Source organism: Petaurus breviceps, unplaced genomic scaffold (assembly GCF_028583685.1).
Source record: "Petaurus breviceps papuanus isolate PSGF00001 unplaced genomic scaffold, PetGlider_PUasm1.0 37, whole genome shotgun sequence".
Taxonomy (NCBI): Eukaryota; Metazoa; Chordata; class Mammalia; order Diprotodontia; family Petauridae; genus Petaurus; species Petaurus breviceps.
Window position 1 is genome coordinate 11,671,531 of NW_027186296.1, and position 26,651 is coordinate 11,698,181.

Below are 26,651 nucleotides of genomic sequence, written 5' to 3' on the forward strand. Positions count from 1 at the left end.
CACCCCCCACCCCTGGCAGTCTGCCCTGTAGGAACGTTAATTAGCATTCACAATTTAATTAATTCTGTAGCTAATTAATGATTGGGGCTGGGGGGTAGGGAATGTGGGGTGTGTGAGGTGGTAGCTGGAGGTGGCAGGGAGAGATAGCAGAGAATGCAGAAGGCATCGCAGATGGCTGTGCGGTGGCTGGCACGGTGCCCACCGCCATGGATGCAAACGCACGCGCACACACACACGAACACACACATATATACACACACAAAAAGGAGAGGGTGGTCAAAATAGAAAATTAAAAGCCAGGAGAGAGGGCCATAGAGCCCCAGGATGTTGGTGGGGGTAGGAGGGGGGAGAATAGATTGTGGAGGAGGTTTTAGATCAATTTGAATCTGCTCCGGAAGTGGAAGAGGGGAAAAAAAATAATCACAGAGGCAGAGAGAAGGGAGCGATCTCAACAGCCCCCCCCCTTACCCCACCCCCAACCACCCCTCCTCCCTGGCATGGCATTCATGGGCACCAGCTGAGACTTGGGACTTAACTAGCAGCCCCCTGCCCCTCCCTCTGCCTGCCACATGCCCTGGCATTGAGGACCTCAGCCCGGAAGGATAGGGAATTCCTAAAGAAAAGAGATATAAATATATAATTTTATGGGCTTTTTTTTTTGTTTTTGTTTTTTGGTAAATAATTTAAAAATACAATCAACCATTTGCACCAGTTTTGGTGTGAGGGTGAAGGCGAGAGAGAAGTGGCAGAAGCAGGAGGAGAGCCCAGATGGAGTGGTGGTGGTGGTGTGGTGTGGTGAGTTGTGGGTCGGAGGACCGGGGGGGCCTGCCAGAGGTGGGGGGATTAATGAAGACCCTATTTTCCCCTCCTTTTTTTTTGCTATGAATAAAGGGGGAAAAGCAGAGAGAGAGAAAAAAGGGGGGATGGGGAGGGAATCGAGACAGATGGCAGAGTGTAGAGGCGGCAGCTCATGCCGGCACTGCCCAGCTCTCTCTCCCTCTGCCTGCCAGTTCTCTCCAAATGCCACCCTTCCCCCATTCCCCCCTTCATTCCCCTCCCTTCTCCCCGCTCCCATCCCACTCCCCTTCCCCTGGTTTGGCACTGAATGCGAGGAGAGGGAGGGAGGCTGGGCAAAGAGCATCTGTTCCCTCCTTCCTTCCAGCTCCATCGGCTGCCAACCTCGGGCCGACGCCTGCCTGCCCGCTCACTCCCAAACTGGCATAGGATCAGGTGCTGGCTCCAGCTACCTTTCTGGGTACTGGTCCCTATGCACGATGGAGTTGGCTGCTGAAGCCTAGCACGCATGGGGCTGTGTATGTGTTGTGTGTGTGTGCGTGTGTACATACACGCAACCTTCTGGGTATGGGGTGGGGGTTGGCATTGCGGCTGTCATCCCAGTGCCCATAGAGAATGGAAGGATGGGGCGGAGAGAAGAGGGAAGAGGTTTGGGGCAGGGAAGGGAGGGGGCATGATGACTGCTTCGTGCTGCCTGCTCACAAGCTTTGGTACTGCAGCTGCCACCCTTGTGCCCGTGGAGTTGGGAGGAGGGAAAATGAGGAGGGGGAGTAGGCGCAAGCGCGTGCACTCCGTAGAAGGCTTGGTGTGTAGGAACCGTTGGCACCCCAGCTGCCAGTCTGGTGCCCAGAGCTGGGAATGAGAGGGGACCAGGAAGGCTGGGAGGAGGGGCAAGACTGGGTGGTTGGTTTTGTTCTTCTAGAAGTCCAGCTCTGGGAGGTGGTTGGACTTGGGAGTGGGGAGCTCTCTTTCAGCTTCGGGAAAGGGACATCAAGGGAAAGGGTCAGGGAGAGCAGTGAAGGAGGTATAGAGAAAGTACTGAATGGCTGAGGGTAGAGGCACATCATTCTTGTGTGCCTGGGAAAAGTCCTGGTTGGGCTCACAGCCCAACACTTTGTGAAGGCAATGGGGGAGCAGGAACATCAGGCTGGCGCCATCACTGCCCTTGGATCCTGGCATGAGCCACTCTGACATTCTGTCAAGTTGGGGGAGGGTGGCAGTGCCTCATGCCATTCTGGTAGAGTGGGTTGTTGTGCCTGATGCCTAGCAGGAGAGGACTGAGATAGGAAGCTAGGCTGGCATGTGCATGGGCGGTGGAAGATGGGATAGGCGCTCTTCAGTCGGGGCCACCTCCCCCATCCAACTCCGACCTGGAAATGGAGAGACAGACGGAGAGAGGAGCAAGGGCACAAAGGAGGAAAAGAGTGAATGCTCATACCCAAAGGAAGGAAGAATGGAGAGCGGCTGGCAGCCCTGCTTGGCCCTGGGCCAGTTCTTGGCTGAAGACGGCCAGATCCTCTTGCCTGGTCTGTATATGTCCCTGGCAAAGTGGGGGGTGGGATCGGTTTGGTCACTTAGCCATGATATAGGGGCTGGGGGCTGGGCTAGATTGGGCAGAGCAGTATCCCACTTGGACTTTTCAAGCTAACAAGTGGGGTGTTTCTATTTTTCTCTCTCTGGCTCCTTCCTTTCTCCTCTCCACCCTTTCCCCTCCCCCTTCCTCTCCTGACACCTGGGTCCCACTGCCTTGGCACCCAACCAACTGGATGCTGCCACGCTTGGCAGTGCTGCACTGGCACGTGAACGGCGTCTCTGATCCTGGCACTGCGGCAAAACCCAAACCCCGCCAGACGTGTGCTTGCCGCTTGGTGGCAGTGAGGGGAAAAGAGGGAGACTGGGGAAGAATAGGGTGGTGCCACACAGAAGATGCCAGGCATTGGGTGGGGCTGTGGGCACAGGAGAATGGGGCAGTAGCCCAAGGGAGAATATGTAGATGGAAAGTAAACTGAGCTAGGCCTCATCTCTCCCACATTCCCCAGAAGAGAATTTAGGTGGTACCTCTGTACCATTGGAAAAGCCAGCTAACAGACAGACATAGGCCACTTCCAAGCCTTAGGTGCAAGACTTCCATGGGACTCTTCTCCCTGGGCTTTTTGATACTTGAGGAGCAGCAAGAATAGGTGGGCAGGTTGGGAAGAGAAAGAGGAGGTTAAAAAAAAAAGAGATGAGATAGATTAGAAATAGCCGGCTATGTGGGTACAAAGATGATGGTGGCAGGGAGGGAAAAATGCAGGAAGGAGGGATTTTTCCTCCTTTGGTTCTTGCAGTTGTTTGAAGGGTAGGGCTTCCACCTGTCTAGATGTCATTTAGCATTATGATTGGTCAAGCTTTGGTGAGGAAACATCTGACCTCCCCTGCTGAGAGTGAGTGGAAAGGTGGGGGTGGGGGATGTCTTTGGGCCATAGGTAGAAAAGGTAATATCTATGGAAGGTGAAAGATATCAAAAACCTATCCCTTCCATGGAAACTATTCAAGAACACTTGGTCTTCTAGGAATTCCTCAACAGCATCCCATTTGCGATAATATAAATTTCCATACTCACCTTCTTGATCTTCATATCCAAAGTCAATACTGGATCTCAGGGATGGAGAAGTCTCTTGAAGGGGAATCTGATCTGAGGAATTCTTAAGCATCCTTTGTGGCAGGAAAGGCCGGTGTCACAGATCCAGAGCATGCTTTGTTGGCCCTTGGACACGCTCAGAATATTGACCAAACTCTGCAATTGTAGTCTTGCCAAAGTGAATGGCATCTGAAAAAAGTTGACAGTATTGGGCTTTTTTGAAGCCCCCATAGCCAGAACCTGAGGTACAGAGGGCCTCTGTCTTCATGACTGAGTTTTTCAGACACCATGGATGTTCTGGGAAGGGGCGGGGGGGGTGGGTGGATTGGCTTCACTCTTTGTTGAGTGAAGAAGGCCATATGAATGACCTGGGACACAGAGGGACATGGAGCCATTGGCCATTGAGAACTGGACTGTGGGCATATTCTGGGCCAGAGTTTCTGACTCTGGGGATGAATAGTAATCCTGGAGAAAAAATGGTGAATCATTGGAGAAGGAAACAAGAGGTGATGCCATAGGGAGGAAGCATTGAGGTGAGGCACTCACTTGGAGGGGGTGAGTGGACACTTTCTATCTTATCCCCTTCCTGGGAATAGCTACAACTGGGAGAAAGAGCAAGGCATGTTTTCAGATGCTATGAATTGGAGGGGAAGAGGATTGGGAAATGCAAAATGACAAGGAAAAAGAGGCTATGCAAGTAAATATTGGGTTTCATCTGTAGTGGAGATGACAACGTAATGGGTGGTGGTATGTGAGTGTGTGTGTGTGTGGGGGGGGGGATGGGGCTAACTTTCAGCTACTTTGGGCAGTTTGTCCAGTTTTGTAGCTTATCCATGCCTCTGGTTTATTAGCTTTCTTGTTGAAGGTGAGTTCTGGGAAAGAACAGTGAGGCTAAGGTGGCTTGGTAGAAATGCTCCTGTGTGGAGTCTGAAAAATAGGCTGGGTGTACAGTGGGTCCCAAGTTGATCTACAGGGCTCCTTTAGCATCGAAGACACAAGCCTGTTGGACCACATGGGTGTGATGTGTCACATAGGACTTACTCCGGTATATGCCAAGCATGCTCACACAATGTGTGCTTCATAGATGGGTGATGATGCAGATCGGATTTGGGGTCAATTTGCTTGTGCAGAACAGCTGAGAAGAGAACATGGTTTTAAGTTTGACAAGGAAGGGAATACAGAGAAGTGGTAGTATAGGGCTGTTCCAGTTATGAAGATTATAACAAACAGCTGTGGCATTTTTGCTTTTGGTGATGTCTGAAGGTGGGTGGTAAAGTACTGTCATTCATGTCAACTAAGAACACTATTTCTCTTCTTTCTAGTCCTGATTCACCCTTATTCTCTCCCCTAATTGTTTTCCTTTTCTTCCACAACCCCAGCAGAACACACGGAGATTGACATGCCTCCCCACTTTGTGTTCACCTATATCCTAGTATTTTTCTACCTTGGATGCTGAGGTTCATCCTGTCCATAGGACAAGGTAGCATTTGCCTTCTGGGATCACTTTTTTATGTGTGGGTTCTCAAGAGGATGAAAGAATGAGGTGGTCCTCTTGCAGAGCTTCCTGGTCTCCTGTACTGCACAGACTTCATCATATAGACCTCTTCTCTGGTGATCACTTCCCAGTTTTTCCATTGACCTTCATAAGTTGGTCCCATGTCAAAGTCAGAGTTTACAATTTGAGTTTTCTGCAAATGATTATTCCCTTGTCCTGCATCTGAGCTTCCCTCAACTCTCCCTATACAATATATGTGAGCAATAGTCCTGATGACACTAAGGGCAGAATCTTTCCCCTTTGGGACAACTGGTCTTCCTCTGTTCCCTAGAAATGACACCTGGCCTTTAAAACTTAACCTCTCCTAGAAACTTTTCCCTTCCCATATTTTAAGAATTTCCATCCCTGCCTCTGGTGACGTCTTTGTCTCCAACCCATAAGAAAGGCCCTTGCAGATCATCTTAGCCCTATTTTGCCATTTCCGGCACACCATTTGTTAAGAGCTTACCATGTGCACTCACCATTGCGCTAAATGGTCAGGATGCAAAGAAAAGAAAACCCATGGTCCGTGTCCTCAAGGAGCCCACATTCTAATATGGGAGCGGTGTGCGAGGAGTGCGTACATACAAGATGGAGACAGCAAGCGGGAGACAGACCGCTGTGTCTGTCGTTGGGGAGGGAGGTGGGGGTTGAGACGAAGAAAAACCTCTTATAGGGAGTAGGCGTGGAGCTGAGTCCTGAAGGAAACCAGGAGACAGGTAAGGAAGGAGAATGCCGCAGGCATGCGGACGGCCAATGAAGAGTTGACAGATGGAGTGCCATGTTTAAGGACAGCTAGAAGGCCAGTGGATCACAGAGCACGAGGAGGGGACCAGTGTTTAGGAAAGATTAGAAAGGTAGCAACGGGCCAGGTTGTGGAAGGCTTCAAAAATGTAAGAGAGGCTTTTACTATATTTGGTCCTAGTAAAAGGAAGCCACCGGAGTTTACTAAGTAGAAGCGACATGGTCAGACCTGGGCTTTAGGAGGCTTCTTGGCAGCTGAGTGGAGGAAGGACTGAGATGGGGAGACACTTGAGGTAGTCAAGACTATTTCAGTAGTCCAGGCAAGTCGAGATGAGGACGTGAAGTGTCTATCATGGCGGCTGTGTGATTAGAGATAAGGGGAGATGAGATGTAGAAATGTAAAGGTAGGGGAGGCCAGGTAGCACAGCAAGTAAGAGCACCGGCCCAGTGTTGGGATGACCTGGGGATCGAATCCGGGCTCAGACACTTAGCACCCACCCAGAAACACCTGGCCGTGTAACCTTGAGCAAGTTACTTAACCCTAATTGCTTAGGGGCGGCCAGGTGGCTCAGTGAGTAAGAGCACAGGCCCCAGTGCCGGGATGACCTGGGGATCAAATCCGGGCTCAGATACTTAGCACCACACCCAGAAATAACTGGCCGTGTAACCTTGAGCAAGTTACTTAACCCCGATTGCTTTAAAAAGAAAAAAAGAAATGTAAAGGTAAAAATGACATGATTTGACAACAGTTTGGATATGAGGGGTGCAAGTGAATGAGGAGGTAAGGATGATACCAAAGTTTTAAGCCTAAGAAACAGGGAGGATGGTGGTGCCCTGGACATGATTAGGGAAGCTGGCAAGAGGGGGAGGGTTTTGGGGGGAAGATAATGAGTTCTGTTTGGATTTGTTGATTTTGAGATGCTTATATGACACCCTATTCCAGATTTCTAAAAGACTGGGATTCAGGAGAAAAATTAAGACAGGATATGTAGATCTGGGAATCATTTGTTTAGAGATAATTGAACCCACGAGAGCTGATGAGATCACCTAGAGAGAGTATAGAGGGAGAAAAGCAGAGGGTAAAGGAGAGAGCTTTGGGAGACAGGCCTGGTAACTAGGGAGACCTGGAAGAAGACCTGACAAAGGAGACTGAGGAACGACCTGACACAGGAGGAAAAACTAAGGGAAAGCAGTGTCATGAAAACATAGGAGAATATATCTGGAAGAGATTGATTGATGGTGTCAAAGGCTGCTGAGAGGTCAAGAAGAATGAGGATTGAGAAAAGCTATTAGATTTGGCAATTGAGAGATCACTGGTAACATTAGAGAGTGTAGATTCTATTGAATGAAGTTGGAAATAGTTTCAGTTGAATGAAGTTGATTTTAGAGAGTTTAGAATTGAGAGCAGAGATAGTGAAGGTACCTCTCAGATCTCTATATCTGGTCTTTAATAAGTTCTCTCTAAATTCCCTCTGAAGTCTCCTCTGGGTAACTCCTGCTTGTGTCAGTCACAGTCAGAGAACAAGACTCAAATTCTCCTTACCCACTAGAGTTCCTTACTCCTTCCTTCCTGGCTAGATTGATATCCCAAATTCAGTCACCCCTTTCCTGGCTTATTATTAATACATTATTTCTATGATTTAGTTACTCCTATTGTCGTTTGTTGGGAATGAATGAGTCTGAGTGTTTACATCAGAATACAGAAGTATAGGTCTATGTCTCTGGGGTTGTCTGTGTGTCTTTGTGCATGTATGTGTCTGGGAATAGTTCTCGCTTGTGAGCTCATACAGTAGTTTGTATGTACATGGTTCTTTTGTTTTCCATTTGAGTTTCTCAAATGCTACCAGTGCACACAAACTGCTTCCCTAACTTCAGGCATAATTTATATACCTCTAGGTGAGTCTCTATTTAGAGACAAATAAGCATGTCCATGATTATAGGAATCTTGGCATGTGAATTGGGAGAAACAGAAATCAGACTGGATTATCAGAGACATGTAAGACCTGAAATTGAGAGCAACCAAGGACTAAGCAGGTGGTGATGGGAGGTACATCGGAAAAGATGGCAGTGGAGTGTTGGTTCCCTAGGGAGCAGCGATTCTCTTTATTGAAGTATGCATGTGTCTCTTGATTTTGGATGGGTGCACGCCTAGGGTTGTCAGGAGCAGAGAACATATTTCTTCCTTTTGCCAGATTCTTTTATCCTCAACCTCAAACGCTGAAGATCCCCTTCGCGCTTAAGGTACTTCATGCCATTTCCTAGTCTAGTTTCATGCACAATTGTCCTGGTAGAGGGAAATTGGTCAAGATCACTGCCATTCCCCCGGTACCATTTCTAGCTACAATAGCTGAAAGTTTAGATTCCCTTTCAGGACTCTGGTTCTTTAGAAGCCATTAGACCCTGTCCCCATTTGTGGTCTGGCCTCTCAGCTGCCACATGGCCAGGCATTTTAATCTACTAAATGGCGATCAGGTAGAGACACAAACTCAAGACTGGCTTATAGGTAGATCAGTGTGTAAATGCATAAAGATTCCAAGGTAGACGGGTCTGGGAACTAGATGAGGGCTGAGTCTGAATAAAGGAGAGTCACACTGATATCATTCCAGGGGACTTGGAAGTGAGTGGCACTCACCTCAAACAGGCTATCTCTGCCTTCCAGCATCTTACAAAAATGGTCTGATGCTGTTGGCTGCACAACAGACCAGAAAGCTGGAGCTGCATCAAAGGACTTATGGCTTGACGAAGTGATTGGGAGTGGTACCAGTCTGAAAGTGGGTAGAACAACAGCCCCTTTGATTTACTCAGTTCAGTGAGGTTAGGCTTTTTTTTTTTTGGCACAGGGGATCTAGATGGGTGTGAGTGGCCTGGTGTAGAGCCAGCCCACACACCAACTGGTGACTATACTTGTATCCTCTGTGTTTTCCAGGTCAGTGTATCTGTGTTTGCATGCACGTACACATGGGAGTCTATGTGATGGGTAAAGATTTCTGTCCAAACCCCAAGCAGCTGGCCTCTCCAGCTGGAAGGCTCCAAGATATGTGAGGGACCCACAAGCAGTTTCAAATAACTCCACACCTCACCACTCCATACTGGGCAATTGCCAGGTTTGGTTTTGTTTTGAAAATGTTTCCTCTTATTTTTTTTCCTGTGTTTTTGTTTTCAACCTTTATACACAAGTCACATTCCCATAAAGCACAGAGTTAAAAAGCCTCTTTCCTCATACACATGCTGCTAAGAAAATAGTTTTATACATGGAATTTCAATGGGAGAGAGGGGGGGTTGGGAGGGGAGCAAGAGGGAGGCAGAGAAAGATGAGAGCAAGAACAGTGTAGACCAGTTGGAGGTGGGTCACTTCTTCTCTTGCTACCTAAATTGGTAGCTGGTATTTTTTGGCATCATCAGAGTAATTAATTCTGCCCCTCCAATTCCATTTGGGTTGTGGTGAATGACTTTGGGGCAGGAAGTGAAACTCATGAAATATCACTGGCTTACTGAGAGGATAGCACTCTGTAAATTATGGAGCACTGTACAAACATGGGATTGTGTGGTGATTCTAGGACTAAGCTAGCTTTTCTCTCTTCTCTCTTCCCTCCCCTTCGTTCTCTCTCTTCTACATAGCCATAACTCTGATGTCTAGCATGGAAAATTTAATTGACTGGAAAACCTAAACTCCAGGATGGATTTAATTGGGGGAGGGTTGAATGTGGAAGGTAGAGAAGGGAAAGTGTTAGAACAGAGGACAAGAAAAGGGGCAAAGATTCAGGAGAAGGAATAGAAGGAAATCAGGAGGCCCCCAAAATTTGTAGGTGAGGGCTTCTCCTTTATCAAGATCTATTATCGGCTTCTTGGTCCCTCACCACCATGTTAGTTTATAAAAATCGCCAATTTTAAGGAGAGGAGCTCCTGTCTTGTGCTTAAGCCATCATTTATTCTCCTAATAGCCCCCTCAGTTGGGGAACAGGTCCCTGTGGTCTCATGGGCAATGGAAGATACAGGCTGTGGTGTGATGTGAAGCGAGGAATGTAAAGACTTGGAGATAGTGTGTGAAAGGGAAACAGGGTAGAGAATGAGGTACTTTAGGGAGTGTGGATTGATTATGAGGGAGGCATCAAGAAGTAGGAATAGGAGTTGAGGTTTAGGAGGGAAGTAAAAGGGGTTGGAGGAAAGGACAGCTAGGATTCACAAACCAATTTGTCACATCCATCCACATTGTTCTGGACAGGGTTTCCAAGAGTCCCTCTTCTACCTCTGGCAAAGAACTTTTTGGTGATAACAATTTCTTATGCATGTTGGGATTTTACCTTTCCTCATAAATACACAGTGTCTGTAACGGGGAAGGGGAAAAGATAGGGTGACATTATTCTCAGTCCCATGAGGCGCTTAACAACCATTTCAGGGGCTAAAAACCATTTGTTCTTCCAAAGAAATGGGGAGATTTAAAAAAGAACCCTTAACACAAGAGAATTTTTAAAATCTAAAGAACCAAAACATTGACACAAACAGGAAAAACCAATTTGTTTGGTGGAAGGGTTTTCTGTTGGGTTTTTTCTGCGTTTTTCAAGTTTATTATTTTTCTTTAGTTCATTCCTCTGGTCTCTCCATCTCTCTCTCTCGTGCGTACGCTCTCTTGCTCTCTCTTTTTTGGTTGTGTGTGTGTCTCAGTTTTTTAAAGAACTTTGGATTTGCCGTTGGTGGGCGGCACCAGGTCCCGGAGGCTGGGCCCAATGGTGGCAGGCCTCGGACCAGGGGCTGGCCCACGGCTGCTGAGAGGATCTCTGTGTTTAAAGCCTTTGAGAATAAGTTACTGCAGTTCTGGGGTGTAGGGAGAGGGGCACAGGGGTTCCTGGCAGCGGCTTCCTCAAGAGTCCAGGCTACCTAGGTTCCCCTGCTGGAGAGGGAGGGGAGATGGGGGAGTAGGGGACCCCTCTCCCTGCCCCACCTCTTGTTTGGTTAAAGTTCCAAAGCTCCCTACCCATCCTGGGCCCCAACAGTGGGGGCTGGCCAGTTGGGAGCTTGGAAAGAGTTTGTGACTGGTGTTGCGCTCTGGACGAAGGAGGTGGGAGAGGGTAAAGGAGAGTGGTATTTTTTTCCTTCCCCCTTCGTCCTCTTGGGTTTTCTTTTTTCTCTCTTCTTTTTGGCGTTTCTCAGTCAGTAACACAGTATGGGAGGACTTGAGTTGGATAGGGACATGTGGTTGGGGACATAGTGGGGACGAGGCAGGAGGTCTTTGGAGACCATGAGAATGTTGGGGAAAGCAGGACATGAGGAAGGAAGGTATGTGTGTATATATGTGGGGAGGCAGGCTGTGTAAGTGTACATGTAATAATGGGATCGGATAGGGGTGTATTTGTAGGGAGTCTAGGAGCCAGGTTATGTGTCTGTGTGGGGGAGGAGGCAGGACACTGCTGGAGGTGGGGTGTGTGAAGCCCACTGAGGGTTGAAGTCTGGAGACTCCCCCAGGAAGGGCAGAGCCGTGGGGTATGGGTGGGGGGATTTGAGCTCCCACCAGAAACCCCTTGGGGTACACAGGAAGAGCTGAAAAACCCTTCTTTCTTCCCCTATCTTGGTTTCTCTGTTTATAAAGCTAGAAGTGTAGAGGTAGAAGTAGTTTTTGGGTTGGAGTCCGTGTGAGGTAATCTTGCTTCCTCTTTGGCAAAAGCCGTGGCGTTGGTGACTGGCTGGCCTCCTGGGGGTGGAGGAGGGGCCGCCTTGCGCCGGTGCGCTGAGGAGCGCAGATGTGCTGCCAGGGCCTCCCGCCCACTCAGCAGCACCTCACATGCCAGGCAGTGGTAGGTACAGATGGGTACTCGGAGAGGGGGGGGGCACACCAGCCCCAGGACCCCTTCCAAAGAAGCAGAAGGACCTCTGGTGGGCAGCAGCAGGTGCCTCTCCCTCAAATGCCATCTTGCACTGGCGGCACAGGTAGCGGTGGGTCACATCCACGGTGGAAATGCCAGTGGTACCCGCTAGCAATTCATCAGCTTCCCCGGGCTCACCTTCACTGGGGAGGTGCAGCTCTGGTGGCTTCAGGGGAGCTGTGGCCGCAGGCTCAGGGGGCTGGGGTGGTGGCTGGAGGAGGGCATTAGGGAGCAGCCCAATGAGGGTCTGAGGTATCACGGGGTTCATGGGGAATAGCCCCTTTTTCATACCATAGAGCTGCTGGAAGTAGGCCCCTTGGAGCTGTGGACCAAAGACGGCTGGGGGGGCAGCCCCCCCTGCTGTTGGCAGGGGGAAGGGCAGAAACTGGCCCCCTAACAGGGTGGGTACTGTGGCCTTCAATGCCTTGAGGTTCTTGAGGGCATCAGTAGAGGAAGTGGTGACCCCAGTCACAGCACACTTACGCTCATCGGGGATGTCGTTCCCTGAAGGTTCAGCAAGAGGCCCTGGAGCAGGGTCCACTGCAGTGGAGTTGGTTTGATCTGTTCTCTGAGGTAAGGGGCGAGCTGAACTGGGCTGGACAACTGTAGTAGCTGGCAAAACAGAGGCGGCAGCAGCAAGGCTGATGAGGCCTGAAGAAGCCGCAGGGCCTAGGAAGAAAAGAAGGGGTTAACAGGCCACTGATGGAGGGCCCCCTGCCAGTGGTGCCTCCTCCCCACCAGGCCTCTATAGGTGGCTGTGTACCCTACCATCATCCCCCATGGAACCAGTGAGTTACATTTCCCCTCTGTCCCAGAAATGAGATCAAAGGAAGAGTGCAAAATAGGGTCGAGGTAGGAAAGGAAGCCTGGAGGGAAAGGGAGCAGACAGACTGAGAAGAAAGAGGACACCTAGGAAGGGACTGAGGTTTCTGACAAAAGGGTCATCCCCTTCATCCCTACTTACCTGAATTGAAGGGGGCTAAGCTGCTCAGTGGGGGTTGAGCCAGAGCAGGACCAGAGAGGAGCACAGGGGCCAGTCGAGGCAGGGTGCTGGCAGTCCCTAGGGGGAGTGTGGCATTTGTGGTGGGTGGAGGGGCCTTAGGGACCAGGGGAGCCTCAGGGGCAGGAGCCAAGTCATAGCACTTGCTTTCACTCTTGAGCTGGGCCCTGACGGCCTCCTTAAGCTTGGCCAGATGCTGACGGGAGAACAGATGGCCCCGGCAGGAGACATAGAAATCATACTTGACATCGCAGTAGGGACAGTCAGTTCGGGGGGCTCCCATGGGGCCTTCACTGCTGCTGCCTCCCCCACCTCCTCCCACCCCTTGTAACTTGGCTTTCTTTTCCTTGGCACGGGCATTCTGGAACCACACCTGGATGACTCTCTTTGGAAGTCCGATCTCTTCTCCGAGCACTTCACACTCCTGCATGGTGGGAGTTCGGTAGGCCTCATAGCAGGCCTTCATGATCTTCAGCTGCAGGCTGCTCATCTGGGTCCGGTAGCGTCGCTGTCCTAGCCCATCGGGGGTCCCAGCCCCGCCTCCAGCCCCACCACCCCCGCCCCCGGCACCAGGTGACTCTGGCTCAGCCAGGCTGGAAGCAGAGGAGTCACTCAGATCCCCTCCTGAAGGGCTGCAGACCTCAGTTTCTGGAGATACCTTGAGTGCTTCCTCTGGTGCCTCCTCCTCAGGAGGTGGGGGAGGCGGTGGGGGTGTTGGGGTAGCACTGGCCTCCTTAGCTTCTTTGCCAGGTGCCATGAAGGATGTAGGGCCAGCAGTGGGAGACGCTGTTGCATAGGGGATGGTGGGAACTTCTCGCTTGGAGACTTCCCTTCCTACTCCATCTTCCACTTTGCCCATTAAGAGGCCAAATTTTGTGAAGGGGACAGGGGTTGGTGGGGTAGGGCTCTTGATGGCTGGGCTGGACACACTTCCAGGAGTGCTTCGAAACTGACCCTTCCGCTCCCGGGCTCTGGTATTCTGGAACCAAACTTGCACCACCCGCTTCTTGAGTCCCACCTCCTCAGAGATGCAGTCCAGCATCTTACGGGTCGGATTGGAGTCCTGCATATACCAGCGGTACAAGATCTCCAGCTGTTCCGGCAGGATAGTGGTGCGGAGACGCTTGTCTCGAGGTGGCTCACCCTCCCCAGGTCCCCCAGCCTCACTTCCTGTTGGTGACAGGCTGCCTTCTTCATGTTTGCGTTTGAGAGAAGGCCCTGAGGCTGGTGGGGGCCCTGGCACCAGGGGGCCACGCTCACCAAACACTAACAGGGGCAGGTCCAAGAGGTGTGGAGGGGCACCAGGTGGCACTGGTGGCACAAAATGGAGTCTTTGGTGGCTGCTCAAGAGGTCCTGGCTGGCAAAAGCAGCAGCACACTGGTCACAGGTGTGGGCTGGGCCCGGGGAGGCTGGGGCCATCCCCCCAGTCTCTCTTTCTGCTGGCTTGTCGGTCTCTGCCTGGCATAGGTCTTCTCCCTCTGGAGATCCTGGTGCTGGAGCCTCCAGGCCAGGTGGGGGTTCTGGTGCCTGCTCTTCCTCTGCTTCTTCTTCCTCAGCTGCTGCTTCTTCTTCTTCTTCTTCCCCCTCTTCCTCCTCTTCTGGTGGCCGGTCATCATAGCATTTCTTGAGGTGCCGAACCAGCTCAAAGATGCAAGAGAAGGTGGCATGGCAGCGCTTGCAGGCCGAGGACCCTGTCCCCGCTCCCATGGCTGCCACTGGACCCCCATCCCCTGCATGCTTGCGGGCCTTTTGCCGAGCATTCTGGAACCACACCACCACCACACGACTGGCCAGGCCCAAGAGCCCTGCCAGCCGCTCTACCTCCCCATCTTTGGGATAGGCGCTGGTCTCAAAGAAGGACTGCAGGGCCTGGGACTGGAATTCGGTGAATTTTGTTCGGGAGAAACGGCGGCCTGCAGGAGCAGGTGGGGGAAGGGGACTCTTTCCACAGTCTTCCTCCTCTTGGGGCCAGCGTCCTCCTGGACGGAGGTGCTCCTCAGTGGGCTGGCTGCCCCCAGCCTCAGGTTCAGGCACCAGAAAGGGTGGGCAGAGCGGGGAAGCAGATTGGTCTACAGGACCATCTGAAAGCTTGGGAGGCTCTGCTGGGGGCGGATACAGGCTGTCATAGCTCTTCCGGAACTGAGCAGCGTAGCGGCTAAGGGCTTCGAAGGGCAGGAAGCGACGGTGGACGTGTTCCTCATGGGTCTTAAGGATAAGCATGTTGGAGAAGAGCTTCCCACAGGCTCCACAAGCCAGCTTGTCTCCGCTCCCCAGGGCCTCAGGAGGAGGTGGGGTTGGGGGCGGTGGTGCTGGCTGCTTCCCCTCATTGTACTGGATCACAAGCTCGAAGCCAAAGTTCTCCAGGAGGGCCTTGGCTGCGGTCCGGGCTGCCTCATTGGGAGGCTGGCAGGGTGGCGAGGAAGGCCCTGCCTCGCTTCTTTCCTCGGCCACTGGGGGCCGTTCTCGTTCCCGTTCTGTCGGTTCAGCCTTGGGGGGAGGTGGTGGGGGTGGTTGGGTGGTGGGTGGCAGTGATAACACAGGGGTGGGCCCTGCCAGTGCCAACTTGGGCCCCACCTTGAGGTCATGCAGGTAGAAGGGCAGGAGCAGCTGCTGTTGCTGGAGCTTGAGCAAAGACTCAGGTACAAGGGGGAATGGTGGCAGCACTGGGGGAGTGAAAAGAGGAGCTGGGAAACGGTGTAGGTCTAAGGGTGGTGGTGGTGGGGACAGGAAGGGCAGCCCAGAAACCAAGCTGCTGGGCTCAGAAGCCTTCTTCTCTGTGGCCCCCACCCCATTAGGCTCAGCCTCCTTGGAGTCTTCCTGGTTCCTCTCTGGTCCCTCAGCCTTGGCATCAGTCTTGGCTCCCCGGGACCGAGTCTGGTGCAGGACTGACCGCATGTGAATCTCCAGGGTAGAGCTCTGGTTGTAGGAGACGCGGCAGACTGTGCACTTGAAGGGTTTGTCTGTGGCAGTGGCAGCTGTTGGGGGTGCACCACCCTCCCCTCTGGCTGGGGCCAAGGGGTCAATGGCAGCTTTCTTCATCTTATGCAGATGGGAGACAGAGTTGTAATGTACCAGGAGGATGTTCTTCTGGGTGAAGGATTCCTTACATACTGTGCACTTATAGGGCCGAGCAGGATCTAAGAACTTGTCCAGAGCGAAGTTGGTGGTCTTACGGTAGGACAGGGGATGTCGAGCATCAGCAGGGGCTGGCTCTGCTGGGCGAGACTCCCCTGTGGGTCCATCTTCCTCTTCAACTGTGGGCATTGTGGGGGATGCTTCTTCAGTCTGGGGGTCAGGATGAGGCAGTGGGGAAGGGGCTGGAGAAGGGGGCTTTTCAGGGCTTGTCAGAGGTTTGTCAGGGACTTCAGCTGGAGTTGGAGGAGGCTCTGGTAGAGGGTCTGGAGTAACTTCTGGGATCAGGTTGGGACCTTCTCCTAAGGATGGAGAGAAGTGGATTAGGGTAGAGTGAGGAAACTATCCCAGCCCCCAACCATTCCCTTAATCTTTTCTCCTCAGTGCATATACCTTTGACCTCCTCCCCCTACCAACTATCCCCTGAACTTTTTCCCTTACCCACTGCCGAGTCTCCACTGGATACTGGTTCAGTTCCAGGAGTTGGGGGTTCAGGGCTATCCCCTATGGGACTGAGACTGGTCCCTGGCAGCACTTTGGTCAAAAAGGTCATTCCCACAGTTGTGGCCTAAAAAGGAAAAATTCCAGATAGTTCCAACCCTCCTACCCCATAGTCCTGCCTCACACTACCATAGGGCCAGCCTCCCCTCTAGTGCCTGCCCAGTTCCTGCCTCATCCTGGTTTGTTCTCTACCCCCACTGTTGAACTGGCCTCAAAAGCTGTGGTCGGGGCAGATGCTGATTTTTCATTTCAATGGCAGGGTGAAGTACACAAGGAGGGGAGAAGGGAAATGTGGCCCCCAGGCCAGGAGAAGGGAAGGATGAGTCTGCTGATCAACTGCTGACTGTAGAGGGAGAGGTGAGGCATGCTGTCACTCTCCCCATCCCAGCACCCCAGAATGCATCTCTTCTCCCTTTCTGCATGGCAGTGTCAGGGGTAGGTTCCCAGGGGTCTTGCCTGGCACTCACCACCAGTAGTAGTTTTTCAACACATTCAGGTACTACATTGTGCAGGTGGCTAAGGTGGAAGTGAAGACCAGAACGCCCCACCAGCTGCTCCTGGCACAGTGGGCACCGGTACTTGGGCTGCACAGCATGCTGGGATATGGTGTGAGCCTGGACCTGCTCATTGGCAGGGCTGATGAAGCTACAGTACGGACAGCAGTACACCTGGGTAGATGGAGAGGTGAGTGGGAAGGGCATAAGTAAGGAGAGAATACACTGCTGGGCTCCTTGCTCTGTGAAAAAGCTAACCTGAAGGCAGGAGGTCTCCTGCCTTGAGAATATCGGGCTAATAAGTCTTCAACCTCAGAGCCTTCTGAGGTTCTTGGACCTTTGTAAATCACTGAGAGAACTTTATGAGCTTATGAGAAAAACTTTACCGGAAGGCATCACAAAAAAACTTCAAGCCACAGCTCTCCCGGGACTCAGGGAGCTGGCACCTCCCTGCTCCTTCCCTGGGGGCAGGGACTGAGGCCTGCTTTGAGCTGAACACTCTCCTTCCCTCTTTGTTTGCCCTTTCTTCCTGTTACTCCTCCATACTCTACTTTCCTGTGGCTCTCATTCCTCTCCTCTCCCCTCTTCTAGGCTTGTCGTCCTCTTTCATCTCCCTCTGCCCCCCAGCAAGTCCCCTACCCCCTGGCCTGACAGCCCCAACTTCTTTTGGATCTCTCCCCCTATCCCCAGCCCACGCCTACACCTTCCTCTCCTTTCCCCTTCCTGGCTAGGGCCTCCCTCCTCTTAGGCCCTAGGGGCACTTTCCCAACCCTGCAGCACGGCCTGACCCTGCCCATTGTCCTTTCGGCACTTGCGGCAGCCAGAGTTGTTCTAGGAAGGAGGCCATACCTGCCTGTTTCGGAGCCCACTCATCCTCCCTCCGTGTCGGCTCTGCTCCCACTCTTTCTTTTCCTCCTTCTTTTTTTTTTTTTTTTTTTGTAAACAAACACCACAGCTCCCCCAGTGGCCAGTGGCCCAGGCCTGGCCTCCTCCCTCTGGCTCAGCTCCCCCCTTCCATGCACTCCTCCCCCTCTGAAGGGGCGGGGAAAGGAGAGTGGAGTCGGAGGTGGTGGAAGGGAGGGTGAGAGCTCTCTATGTATAGTTTGTTTGCTAAAGCAGTGAGAGACTCCTCTCACTTTCTGTCATCAAAGTGAGTAGCACTGGACTAGGCACTGTGTCTCCATTCTTGGTATCAGGCCTATGCTCCCAAAGCCTGGGCCTGCCTCTATTCAAGCAGCTCAGAACTCCTCACTTGGGTTATTTACTTTTTGGTGACTGTTTTGGAGAGGCCTTGAGACAACTCCTTATTCTCACTGCACCCAACCCCAACCCAGATTAAGAAGGCCAGGGATTGGACCCGCTGGACATAGCAAAAGTGACCACAACATTGCATCTGCTGTTGCCACCTTGCCCTGGGATAGAGCAGTCACCACTGTGGGGGGCCTGCCTGTTTTAGGGAGCTAGAGAGCTCTTTGAAATTTGGATTTGTCCAGATTCAAAGTGGAGGAATAGCAGCTTTGTTCCTCACGTTCCCTCTTACTTTTGGAATCAAGAGAAGCCATATTAAATATAGTCCCCGAAGCCTCCTGATGCCTGTGTTGCCTGTGCTCCTGGGCTAAAAGTGCTCTCTATTCTTCCCCTATGCTAGGTCTTTTGGACACTCAATTTTTTTCTGTCCTAGGGGAGTGATCTAAACTGGGGGTGCCTCTGTTCCCGGGGGCTCCTCTTGCCTCTCCCTCCCCAGGAAGTAGAGAAGTAACAGAAGGAAGTAGAGCAAAGTGATGCCCAGACAATACTGGAAGAGAAACTAGCCTTCAGGGCCCCAAGACTGGGATCCCATGACTCTTCCAGGAGGCTGGGAATCCCTTTCTCTCAGCCTCTGGCAGCTCTTCTCCCCTTCATTTCCCCTCCCCCCTGCTTTTTTCTCCCATTACTCCTCTTCCCCCACCTCCTGAATCCCAGGTCAGCTTCTCATAGACTTTCTCCCTCAAGTTATCTACACCTTTTCCCTCTCATCTCACTTTACTCTTTCACATCTAAGGCTATTACAACTCTTTAGATTTTTCTCTGGCTGTGGCTGAATAAAAGCAGTTGATCTTATACTGTATGTGAAAGGATTTTGTAAACTAAAGTCTTATGTAAATGTTAGCTAGTATTATTGTATGTGAACATATTAAGGGAAATAAAACCACTGATTTAAAGAGTGTGAGTCTATTCTTGGCCTATAGTTCCTTTTCTGTAGAACTCTGTACAGATTAGGATTCCTCCTTCTGCCTTTTCAATCATATAATTCCCTAATAAAACCATATTCCACACCAGACCCTTCCCAATCATCCCAGTTCTGACCACAGTCTGGTTGGTATTGTCCCCCGAAGGGCCAGTCCTATTTTCTGCCTCTTCAGAAGCTGAGGATTGAAGGAAAAGAGGTTCAGAATGAGTGTGGGAAACCCAGTTTTTAAAAATTTATCTTTTTTTCATATCTTCTTACTACCTTCAGGATTAGTGTAGTATAGAAGGAAAGGGTAGGGGGAAGAGGATAAGCATTTATACAGTACATGTGTGCAGAGGACTGTGCTAAGCACTCTACAAATATTATCTCATTTGATTTGTCATAGAGAAACACCTCTGCTGTACTCCCTGATTCTCTCACGCTCGCACACACTCACTCACTCACTCACACACACACCATATCTACCAGCACCTCTCTTAGTACTGCCTCCTTCCCCAGAAATGACTATCATGGAGGCTGCTAGGATGTATCCAGTACAGACATCTTTGTATTTGTCAAAGTAGACTAGAGACGGCCAAATAAAACGACAGTTGGGGGCCATAAGAGAACCAGTTTCTTTTGCTCAGGCCAGGTGTGGATTCAGGATGCAAAGGCAAAACCTCAACAAGAATGCCGGCCTGAAAGGGTACCATCATTACACAGCCTTTTTTGTTCACCCCAAACCCAGTTTCCCTCCTGTCAGCTACCTTCTTGGCTCCTCTTTGAAAGTGTCTTCCCCTTCAAGGGCTAGAAACCTACTCTGGAGGTGGGAGATTGTCCTGGTTGTGGGGCCAGTGGGAGGAGGGGCGGTTTGAGAGAGGGGAGAGTATGAGCAGCTCACCTAGTGGTGGGGCCTTGTTCTGAGTGTTTTTCTCTGCAGTGGGTGGCTCCAAATGGGCAGTAATAGGACCTTTCCCTGTATAGGGGTAGGAGAAAAAAAAAAAAACAGCTTAATGGGATAGCAAGGGTCAAGTGAGGAAAGGGGAGGGAATGGAAAAGAGGAATAAACTGGACAAGCTTGGGACAAATTGATAGGCAAATGATGTCAAAGTGGTTAGGAAAGGGGAAGAATTAAATGAATTTTATAAAGCAGGAAAAGTGTGAGGACCAGGAGGAAAGGTACTGAGGACTGAAGGAGAATCATAGAACTTTGGAGTGGGAAAATCATTTAATCCAATCCCCTCCTTTTGGATAAAAAAACTGATTTTAATGTAGTAGAAAGAAGATAGAAAGGGCATATGGATTCAGCACCTGCCCCTGACACTAACTGTGTGATTACAGGTAAGCCTCCTTCCTTGCCTAGCCCCATTTCCTCATGTAGAAGAGCCCACACTACCTCCCTCATAGAGCACTCTGCATACCCTTACACATATATAAATGGGAGCTGCTGTGATTTCCCAAGGCCATGAGGCTCATCAGTAGCACAGCCAGGCCTGGAGTTTAAGCCTCCTGACTCTTCCCCATTCTACTCGGTACCTCCTGTAATGATGCTGTGGGGAGAACATTGGATTGGGCAAAGAATCGTGCAAAGGCTGATGTTCTGAGATGGGGCAACTTCAGGAAGTAGAGATAGAAAACACAAAGCAGGGGCTGCTGGGCCTGGAGAGGAGATCACCTCTCGAGGAAGAATTGACAGATGTGTAGGAATTTATTTTTGTTGGCGGCCTAATTAAAGTGTTAAAGTTCCTTAACTCCATTCAGCCCAGCGCCAAGATCATTAGCTATTGATCCGAGCCCCTCCGGCACTTAACTCCAGCCAGCATATTGGCAATTCAATTAGCACCAGTCAATGCAGCCTGTTCCCTGGTTCCTGCTGCCAGTGCCCTTGCCCATCTTTGTCTCTGGAGAGCCCAGCACCCATGGCCCTCCTGATCCCATTTTCCCTTCACTGAGCTTGTGGTATCTGTGGCCCCCATCTTTTAACTGTCAGTCCATCCTGTATGAGGCTGAGGACTCAGTCGGATACCACTCAAGGCCCTGAGCTTGCCAAAGGGCAGAGGGAGATTTTAGAAAGCTTGTATGTAAGCCTCTTCCTTCACAAGGATTGGGTGGGATCAGAGGCCCAATGTGTGTCCCTTTACTACAGTTCCCATTACCTCCCATAAACCATTAGACTTTTTCCATCCCTTTCTCCTCCCTCCTTCCGTCCACTCCCCCCAACTCCTCCCCTAGCACTGCTAGGAAACTGGCTTCCTGCCACAAGTAAGAAAGTGTTTCTCTTGAAATTCTTAACTCTTGGCCCTCCACGTAGCAACCCCACAGCCCTTCTCTCCCTTTATATCCTGCACCTGCTTTGTCACCCTGTTCCTGAGTCTCTGTTCTTTGGATGTCCATGTAGCTCCCATTCTCTCTTTCCTCTGAGCCTCTCCTGCCTCCTTTGCCTATAACGCCTTTTATCTTCTTGCTTCCTGTTCCACAATCCTCCATCCTCCTTGCCCCATCACACACCATTTCCCTCACTTTGCTATCCATGCTTCTCTGTCATCTCCATACGAGCATTTGGTCCCTGCCCTAAATAGCCAGTGCCCTACCCTTTCTCTTCCTCTGTTCACAGCCCCTGCTCCCCATTCCCACCCATCCTTACCAGGAGTTCTGGGCTGGCCATGGTTGAAGCACAGGATGCTCTGAAGAGCTGAGATTCCTTCCTCAGCTACACGTCCATTCTGCAGCAGCTGAAGTCGTCGCTGGGCCTGGGCATCTCGGTGGGCAGGTGCCCGAAGGTGTTGCAACAGAGCTAATCGGGAAGGTGTCTCCCACGCACACAGAAGACATCGGTAAAGTCCCAATTCCACCCCTGCCTCTGCCCCTTCCATCTCCAGCAGGAACTGGAAGGAATGGAGGAGACAGTTTAGGCCTGGGAGATAAGTACCAAATCCTCATGTCCTCCCTTGCCTACCCTCAAAGGAAGACCCCTCCCTAGCTCCAATCCCCCTTTCAAGCCCCTCCCAAGACCTCTCTGGTGTAAACTCTCCCCTTCCCTGGATTCTGCCCTTGTTTTTTTAATCCCTTTCCCTCCCCATTTTGTGGCCACTACCTTTATCTTCCCCTTCTCTCTCCTATCTACAGTTCCATCCTTCCTTGATTCCACCGTCCAGGTCCTCGCTTGAATGTTTCCCTTCTTGTATCCCTAGCTTTTCTCTTCCTTCTTTTCTTCTGTTGCCCTCTCTGCCTCTGTCTGAAAATTTTCTCCCACCTTGCACCTCTTCATCTTCTTTCCTCACCCCCCTCTTCCCTTATTCTATGCCCTGGCATTGCCACTGCATGTTTCCCTCTCCCTCCCCTTCTCCCACTGCTAACCTTGTAGACTTGGCTGTTCTCTTCATGTGTGCCCCCCCGGGCATGCAGCTGCATTTTCTCCTTGCTGTTAGACTCAAAGTCACAAAGGTTACAGCGAAGGTGTAGGGGAGAGACTGGCCCATAAGGAGCACCGTCCCCCAGAGGAGGGACTGGTGCAGGAGCACCCCCGCTGCCCTCTCTCAGGTGGGCCACCAGCTGGTACTTCTGGGCATGTTTGTCAGTCTTGAGATGGAGCTGGAAGTTGGCCTTAAGCTGAGTGCCATAGCAGCAGAGCTTGCATCGATGGGTATCTCCTGCCACTTCCTTCCACTCGGCTTCGGGGAGGCTTCGGCCCAGGGTGCAGTGGTACAGCAGCAGCTCCAGGCTGTCTGTGCTGAAAGCCTGGCACACCAGGCATCGGAACACTTTCAGTGATGGGTCGTCATCTGGTGGGGGTGAGGTGGGCAGGCCATCCATGGTGGGCCCCAGAAGCTGGCTTGGGGGAAGGCGAGGTTCTGGGGAGAGGCTGCCAGGGGCTAGAGAACATAAAGGCAGGTGGGTCAGGGGAAGCAATGGGCTTATACTAGGGCTAGAAATTAGATTAATGTGAGAGTGAAGGTGACACCAGAAAAGGCGAAGATGACACTGGGAAGAGAAGAAGGGGCAGGGAGGTTCTTAGGGGAAAAGGATGGAAGTGGCTAGAAAATAGGAAAGGAGAGATGGGGAAAAGGAAAAAAAAGGGGGGGAGGAATCTTACCAGGAGTAGGGAATTTCCGGGCAGGTGGCCCCAGGTGATGAAAGCCATTGAGGAGTAGCTGGGCCTCCAAGGGCTTATCTGGCCTCAGCCCTGGGCCAGGCAAAGGTGCTGGTGGCTGGCCCAGTCCCTGTGGTCCATAGTACTGAAACAGCTCAGGGGGGTTGGCAGGGGTTGCTCCAGGAGGCTGGGGGGGGCCTGGTCCCACTAGCCCAGGAGGCAGCCCCAGAGGCAGCCCCTGATGCAGCAGCAGAACATTCTGCATGTGCTTCTCTGAGGTCATATGGATTCGAAGATTCCTCGAGATGTTCGTCTCATAGCTGCACACCTTGCACTGCCAGGAAGACTTGGCCTTGGGCTCCTTTTCCGCGGTTGAGGCTGGAAGTGGTGCCTCAGTGGGACTCCCCTGACCTCCTGGGCCAGCCTGAAAGCCCTGGAGGTTGGCCAAGTGCTTATCAGACTGCATGTGGATGCTGAGGTTACCCTTTGTGGTGGTGGAGTAGTTGCACACCTCGCACCGATAGGGCTTATACCCACAGTTGTAGCTCTCGCCCCTGGCCAGGCGGGGGTGTGCCCCCCCTGCACTGCAGTAACTGCAGTGACTGTTGTTCTCTGGGTGTTTCTCCCTCATGTGAACATCAAGGGTCTGCTGGTACTTATAGTGCCAGTTGCACTTGGGACATTTGAGTGTCTTGCAGGAGTTTCGAGAGTGCAGCAGGGACATGTGGCTGGAGAGACTGAGACCCTGGAAGGCTGGTGGGGCTGGGGCATAGTCATCAGCCAGCCGGTAGGGCCGGGGTGGATCATTGGGATCTTCAGGTGAATCAGCCTGGGTCGGGAGAGCCCCCCCCTCTTTGGGGGAGGGTGAACTTTGGTTGAGTGGGGGGCAAAGTCCCCCATCCTCCTCTTGCCCCTCAGGGAACCAATCTGGCCCTGCCTCGCCTGCTGCCACTGGCGATTCTTTGGCTTGGGTTGGGTTGGGGTCCCAGGCAGTTGGGGTGGCAGGTGGGGAAGGTGGGCTGGGGACCATGTCTTCCTCAAGGGGCAGTAGAGGGCCCTGGTTTCCTGCCTCACAGGGGCTGTCCCCATCCTGGGCTACATTCACCATTCCACCCACTGCTCCATTGCTGAGGGGTGCGGTGGGCAGGGGGCCAGGAGAGATTTTTGGTTCCAGAAAACTGACAAGCACTGTGGACCCCTCCTTCCCCTCTTGTATTACAGCTGGGCAGCCTGGCAGGCTCTGGTGCTGAACTGGGGCCAGCTTTACCCCATGAGACTGAGCATGAGCCACAAAAGCCTCAGGCCCACTGAACCCCAGGCGGCACAGCAAGCAGAGCCAGAAGAGCTCTCTGTGGTCTCCGTTCCCACTCCCTATGGGGCCATCTTTGGGATCTCTGGGTGGGAGTGGGGCCGGCCGGAAGCTACGGAAGGCTCCATCCCCTCCCTCGCAGGCGGCCAGAGGTGGCGCTGAGGTATTATGGGGCAGAATTTGGTCAGAAGAGCTAAAGCCTTGAATTCGGTCAAAACCGTGTTGGACGTGGAGGATAGTGAGGTGAGTGGATGATGGGCAGACTCGGAGGGGCAGGCTGGACTCTTCCTCAGTCCCTGACTCACCCCAGGGGAAGCCCTTTGGTAACAGGAGCTCACTGTTGCCGGAGAGAGGCAATTCGGCCAAGAGATAGGCGGCACCATCTTCAGTGAAAAGCAAGTGGTCACTCAGGTCCTGGGGAGGGGGTCCTGCTTCTTCCTCCTGTATTTCCTCCTCCTCCTCCTCCACTCCAAGCTCCTTTGGTGGGACTAGGCCACAGCCTGGTTCCAGTGGATGTTCCCTGGTCTCCTTTGGTGGGACTAGGCCACAGCCTGGCTCAAGCTGGTGCCCCCCAGGCTCTGAGGGCCTCATGCTATCAGTGGTGGCAACAGTGGGGGGATCTTTGGTGGCAGGTTCGAAGGATGTGCCAGAGGAAGGGTCCTGAGGCGGGGATGGGGCATTATGACCAGGGGTAGAGGTGTTGCTAGCAGTGGAAAGTGAGTTAAGGGTGGCCATGGCAGACGGAGGAGCACTTGGGGGTCATCTCAGCGTGACAGCCAGTACCTGAAAGAAAGATGAGAGATTTTGGTGAGGGACAGGATATGGATAGAAAAAGATGAGAAAACAGGGATGTGAGATGGATGGGGAAAGAAACATATCTGTGTGTATTTAGATCTTGTTTTTGAGAAAGAGCCTCAGGATATTTCATATTATCAGAGCTTATTTCCCCAGGCTGGACCTCCTATAACATACCTGGGGTTGGCAACCTGTGGTCTACTTGCTAAAGATGGAACATAGGCTGATTTCCATTGGTACCCAAACCACTACTATCTTCTCCCCAGGGCTTGTGAGAGGTACTACAGGTCCTGGGAATTAATGGCAGAAACTTACTCAATTCTAAGTCAAAAGCTTATCTCTCAGCTCCAGACTCTAGCTACCTCTGATCTCTAGGGAAAAAAGCTCATCCCTTATAAAAGTGACAATCTGAGATTTCTACTGTCTTGGGAGATGCCCCCCGCCCAATCCCCCAAAGGACCAAGGAAAGGGAGGTCCCACTGAGACACCTAGGACCAGATCCACAAAGTCCTGGTCTGGTACTCATACCCTGTTACAAATTCACCAGCAGGGCAATTTCTTTCCCCATTACCAAATATGGAGTTTCCCTTTATGGTATCAACATTTCAAAAGTTCTATCTTAACTTTTTCCAACTCTAGATCACTGGCAATTCCAGACTCCTGAACCTTCAGTATTCACAGTGAAGCCATAGAGAGCTCAAACCAGACATGTTTCAGAATGAAGAAGAAAGATGGTAAGAAAAGGTGCATTTGCCAGGGGATACTAGAACTACAAAAGTTCTTTACTTCCTTAGAGACAACTTCTAACCTTCACCTGTAGAACTCTTAGATTGGGGATAAGACTTTAGGTATGGTCCCTTTGGAAATTCCCCCCCACACTTTTTTGGGGGGTGGAGAAAGGGTGGGTTGTTCTCTCCAGTTCCTGGTAGAGGGGAGGCAGCCAGGTGTGACATCAGGGACATTAAGGAGTTCTGAATAGAACTGGATTAGCATGCTAATGAATATGCAAATAAGCACCTGGGAAAGGTAGGGTATGGGGAGGGGAGGAGGAAAGGGCAGGAAGGGAAAAAGGAAAAAGGAGACCATAGAAAGAGGGCAGGACTGTTCCCAAGGTGACTTGTAGAGTGGGTGAAGGAGCCCACCAAATTAATAAGAGTTTTTCTTTTATGAAACTCCTCAAGGATGGGGTGTCAAAGTGCATTTGCCAATGCTAGTAAGTCTACGTTATCCTCCGCTTCTTCCTTCCTCATAATAGTCCTACTCCTGACTTGTTCCCAGTACTATCCAGTGGGAAATATTGACCTTAGCCCGCAAACCCTATTGATGTTCTCAACAATTCTCAGGGAAGACTCTCAGAAATAGAAAAGTGAGCAGTCAGCTCCCCATCTTGGCTAAGGGAGTCCTACTCTCTTGGCCTGGTGTCTGGGTGAAATGGAGGCCAAAGGGGCAAAGGGTTGTTGGTAGGCAAGCTGTTTAAATTGCAAATCTCTTCTCAATCCCTCCTCCTCCCCTGGAAATAATTTCAATTGCAAATTCATCTCTGCCTCAGTGCATTCCTCCCCCCCCTTC

At 51.6% G+C, this 26,651-nt stretch overlaps 1 protein-coding gene and 1 long non-coding RNA gene across 2 annotated transcripts; one reads left to right on the top strand and one right to left on the bottom strand.

Annotated features, from left to right (window-relative positions):
- Positions 1–8,780: 8,780 nt before the first annotated feature.
- ZFHX2 (zinc finger homeobox 2) lies at positions 8,781–25,722 on the bottom strand. The gene is given in 10 exon segments (XM_069097874.1): positions 8,781–11,515; positions 11,517–12,220; positions 12,516–15,986; positions 16,126–16,252; positions 16,653–16,853; positions 19,026–19,084; positions 19,790–19,864; positions 21,533–21,773; positions 22,246–22,760; positions 22,982–25,722. Coding segments are annotated over 10 exon segments (7,680 nt in total). The 5' UTR covers positions 25,023–25,722; the 3' UTR covers positions 8,781–11,269.
- On the top strand, positions 16,259–21,612 carry LOC138168903 (uncharacterized). Its single transcript, XR_011170233.1, has 3 exons — positions 16,259–16,542; positions 16,698–16,869; positions 21,503–21,612. It is a non-coding gene; the product is annotated as an uncharacterized lncRNA (long non-coding RNA).
- Positions 25,723–26,651: the final 929 nt, after the last annotated feature.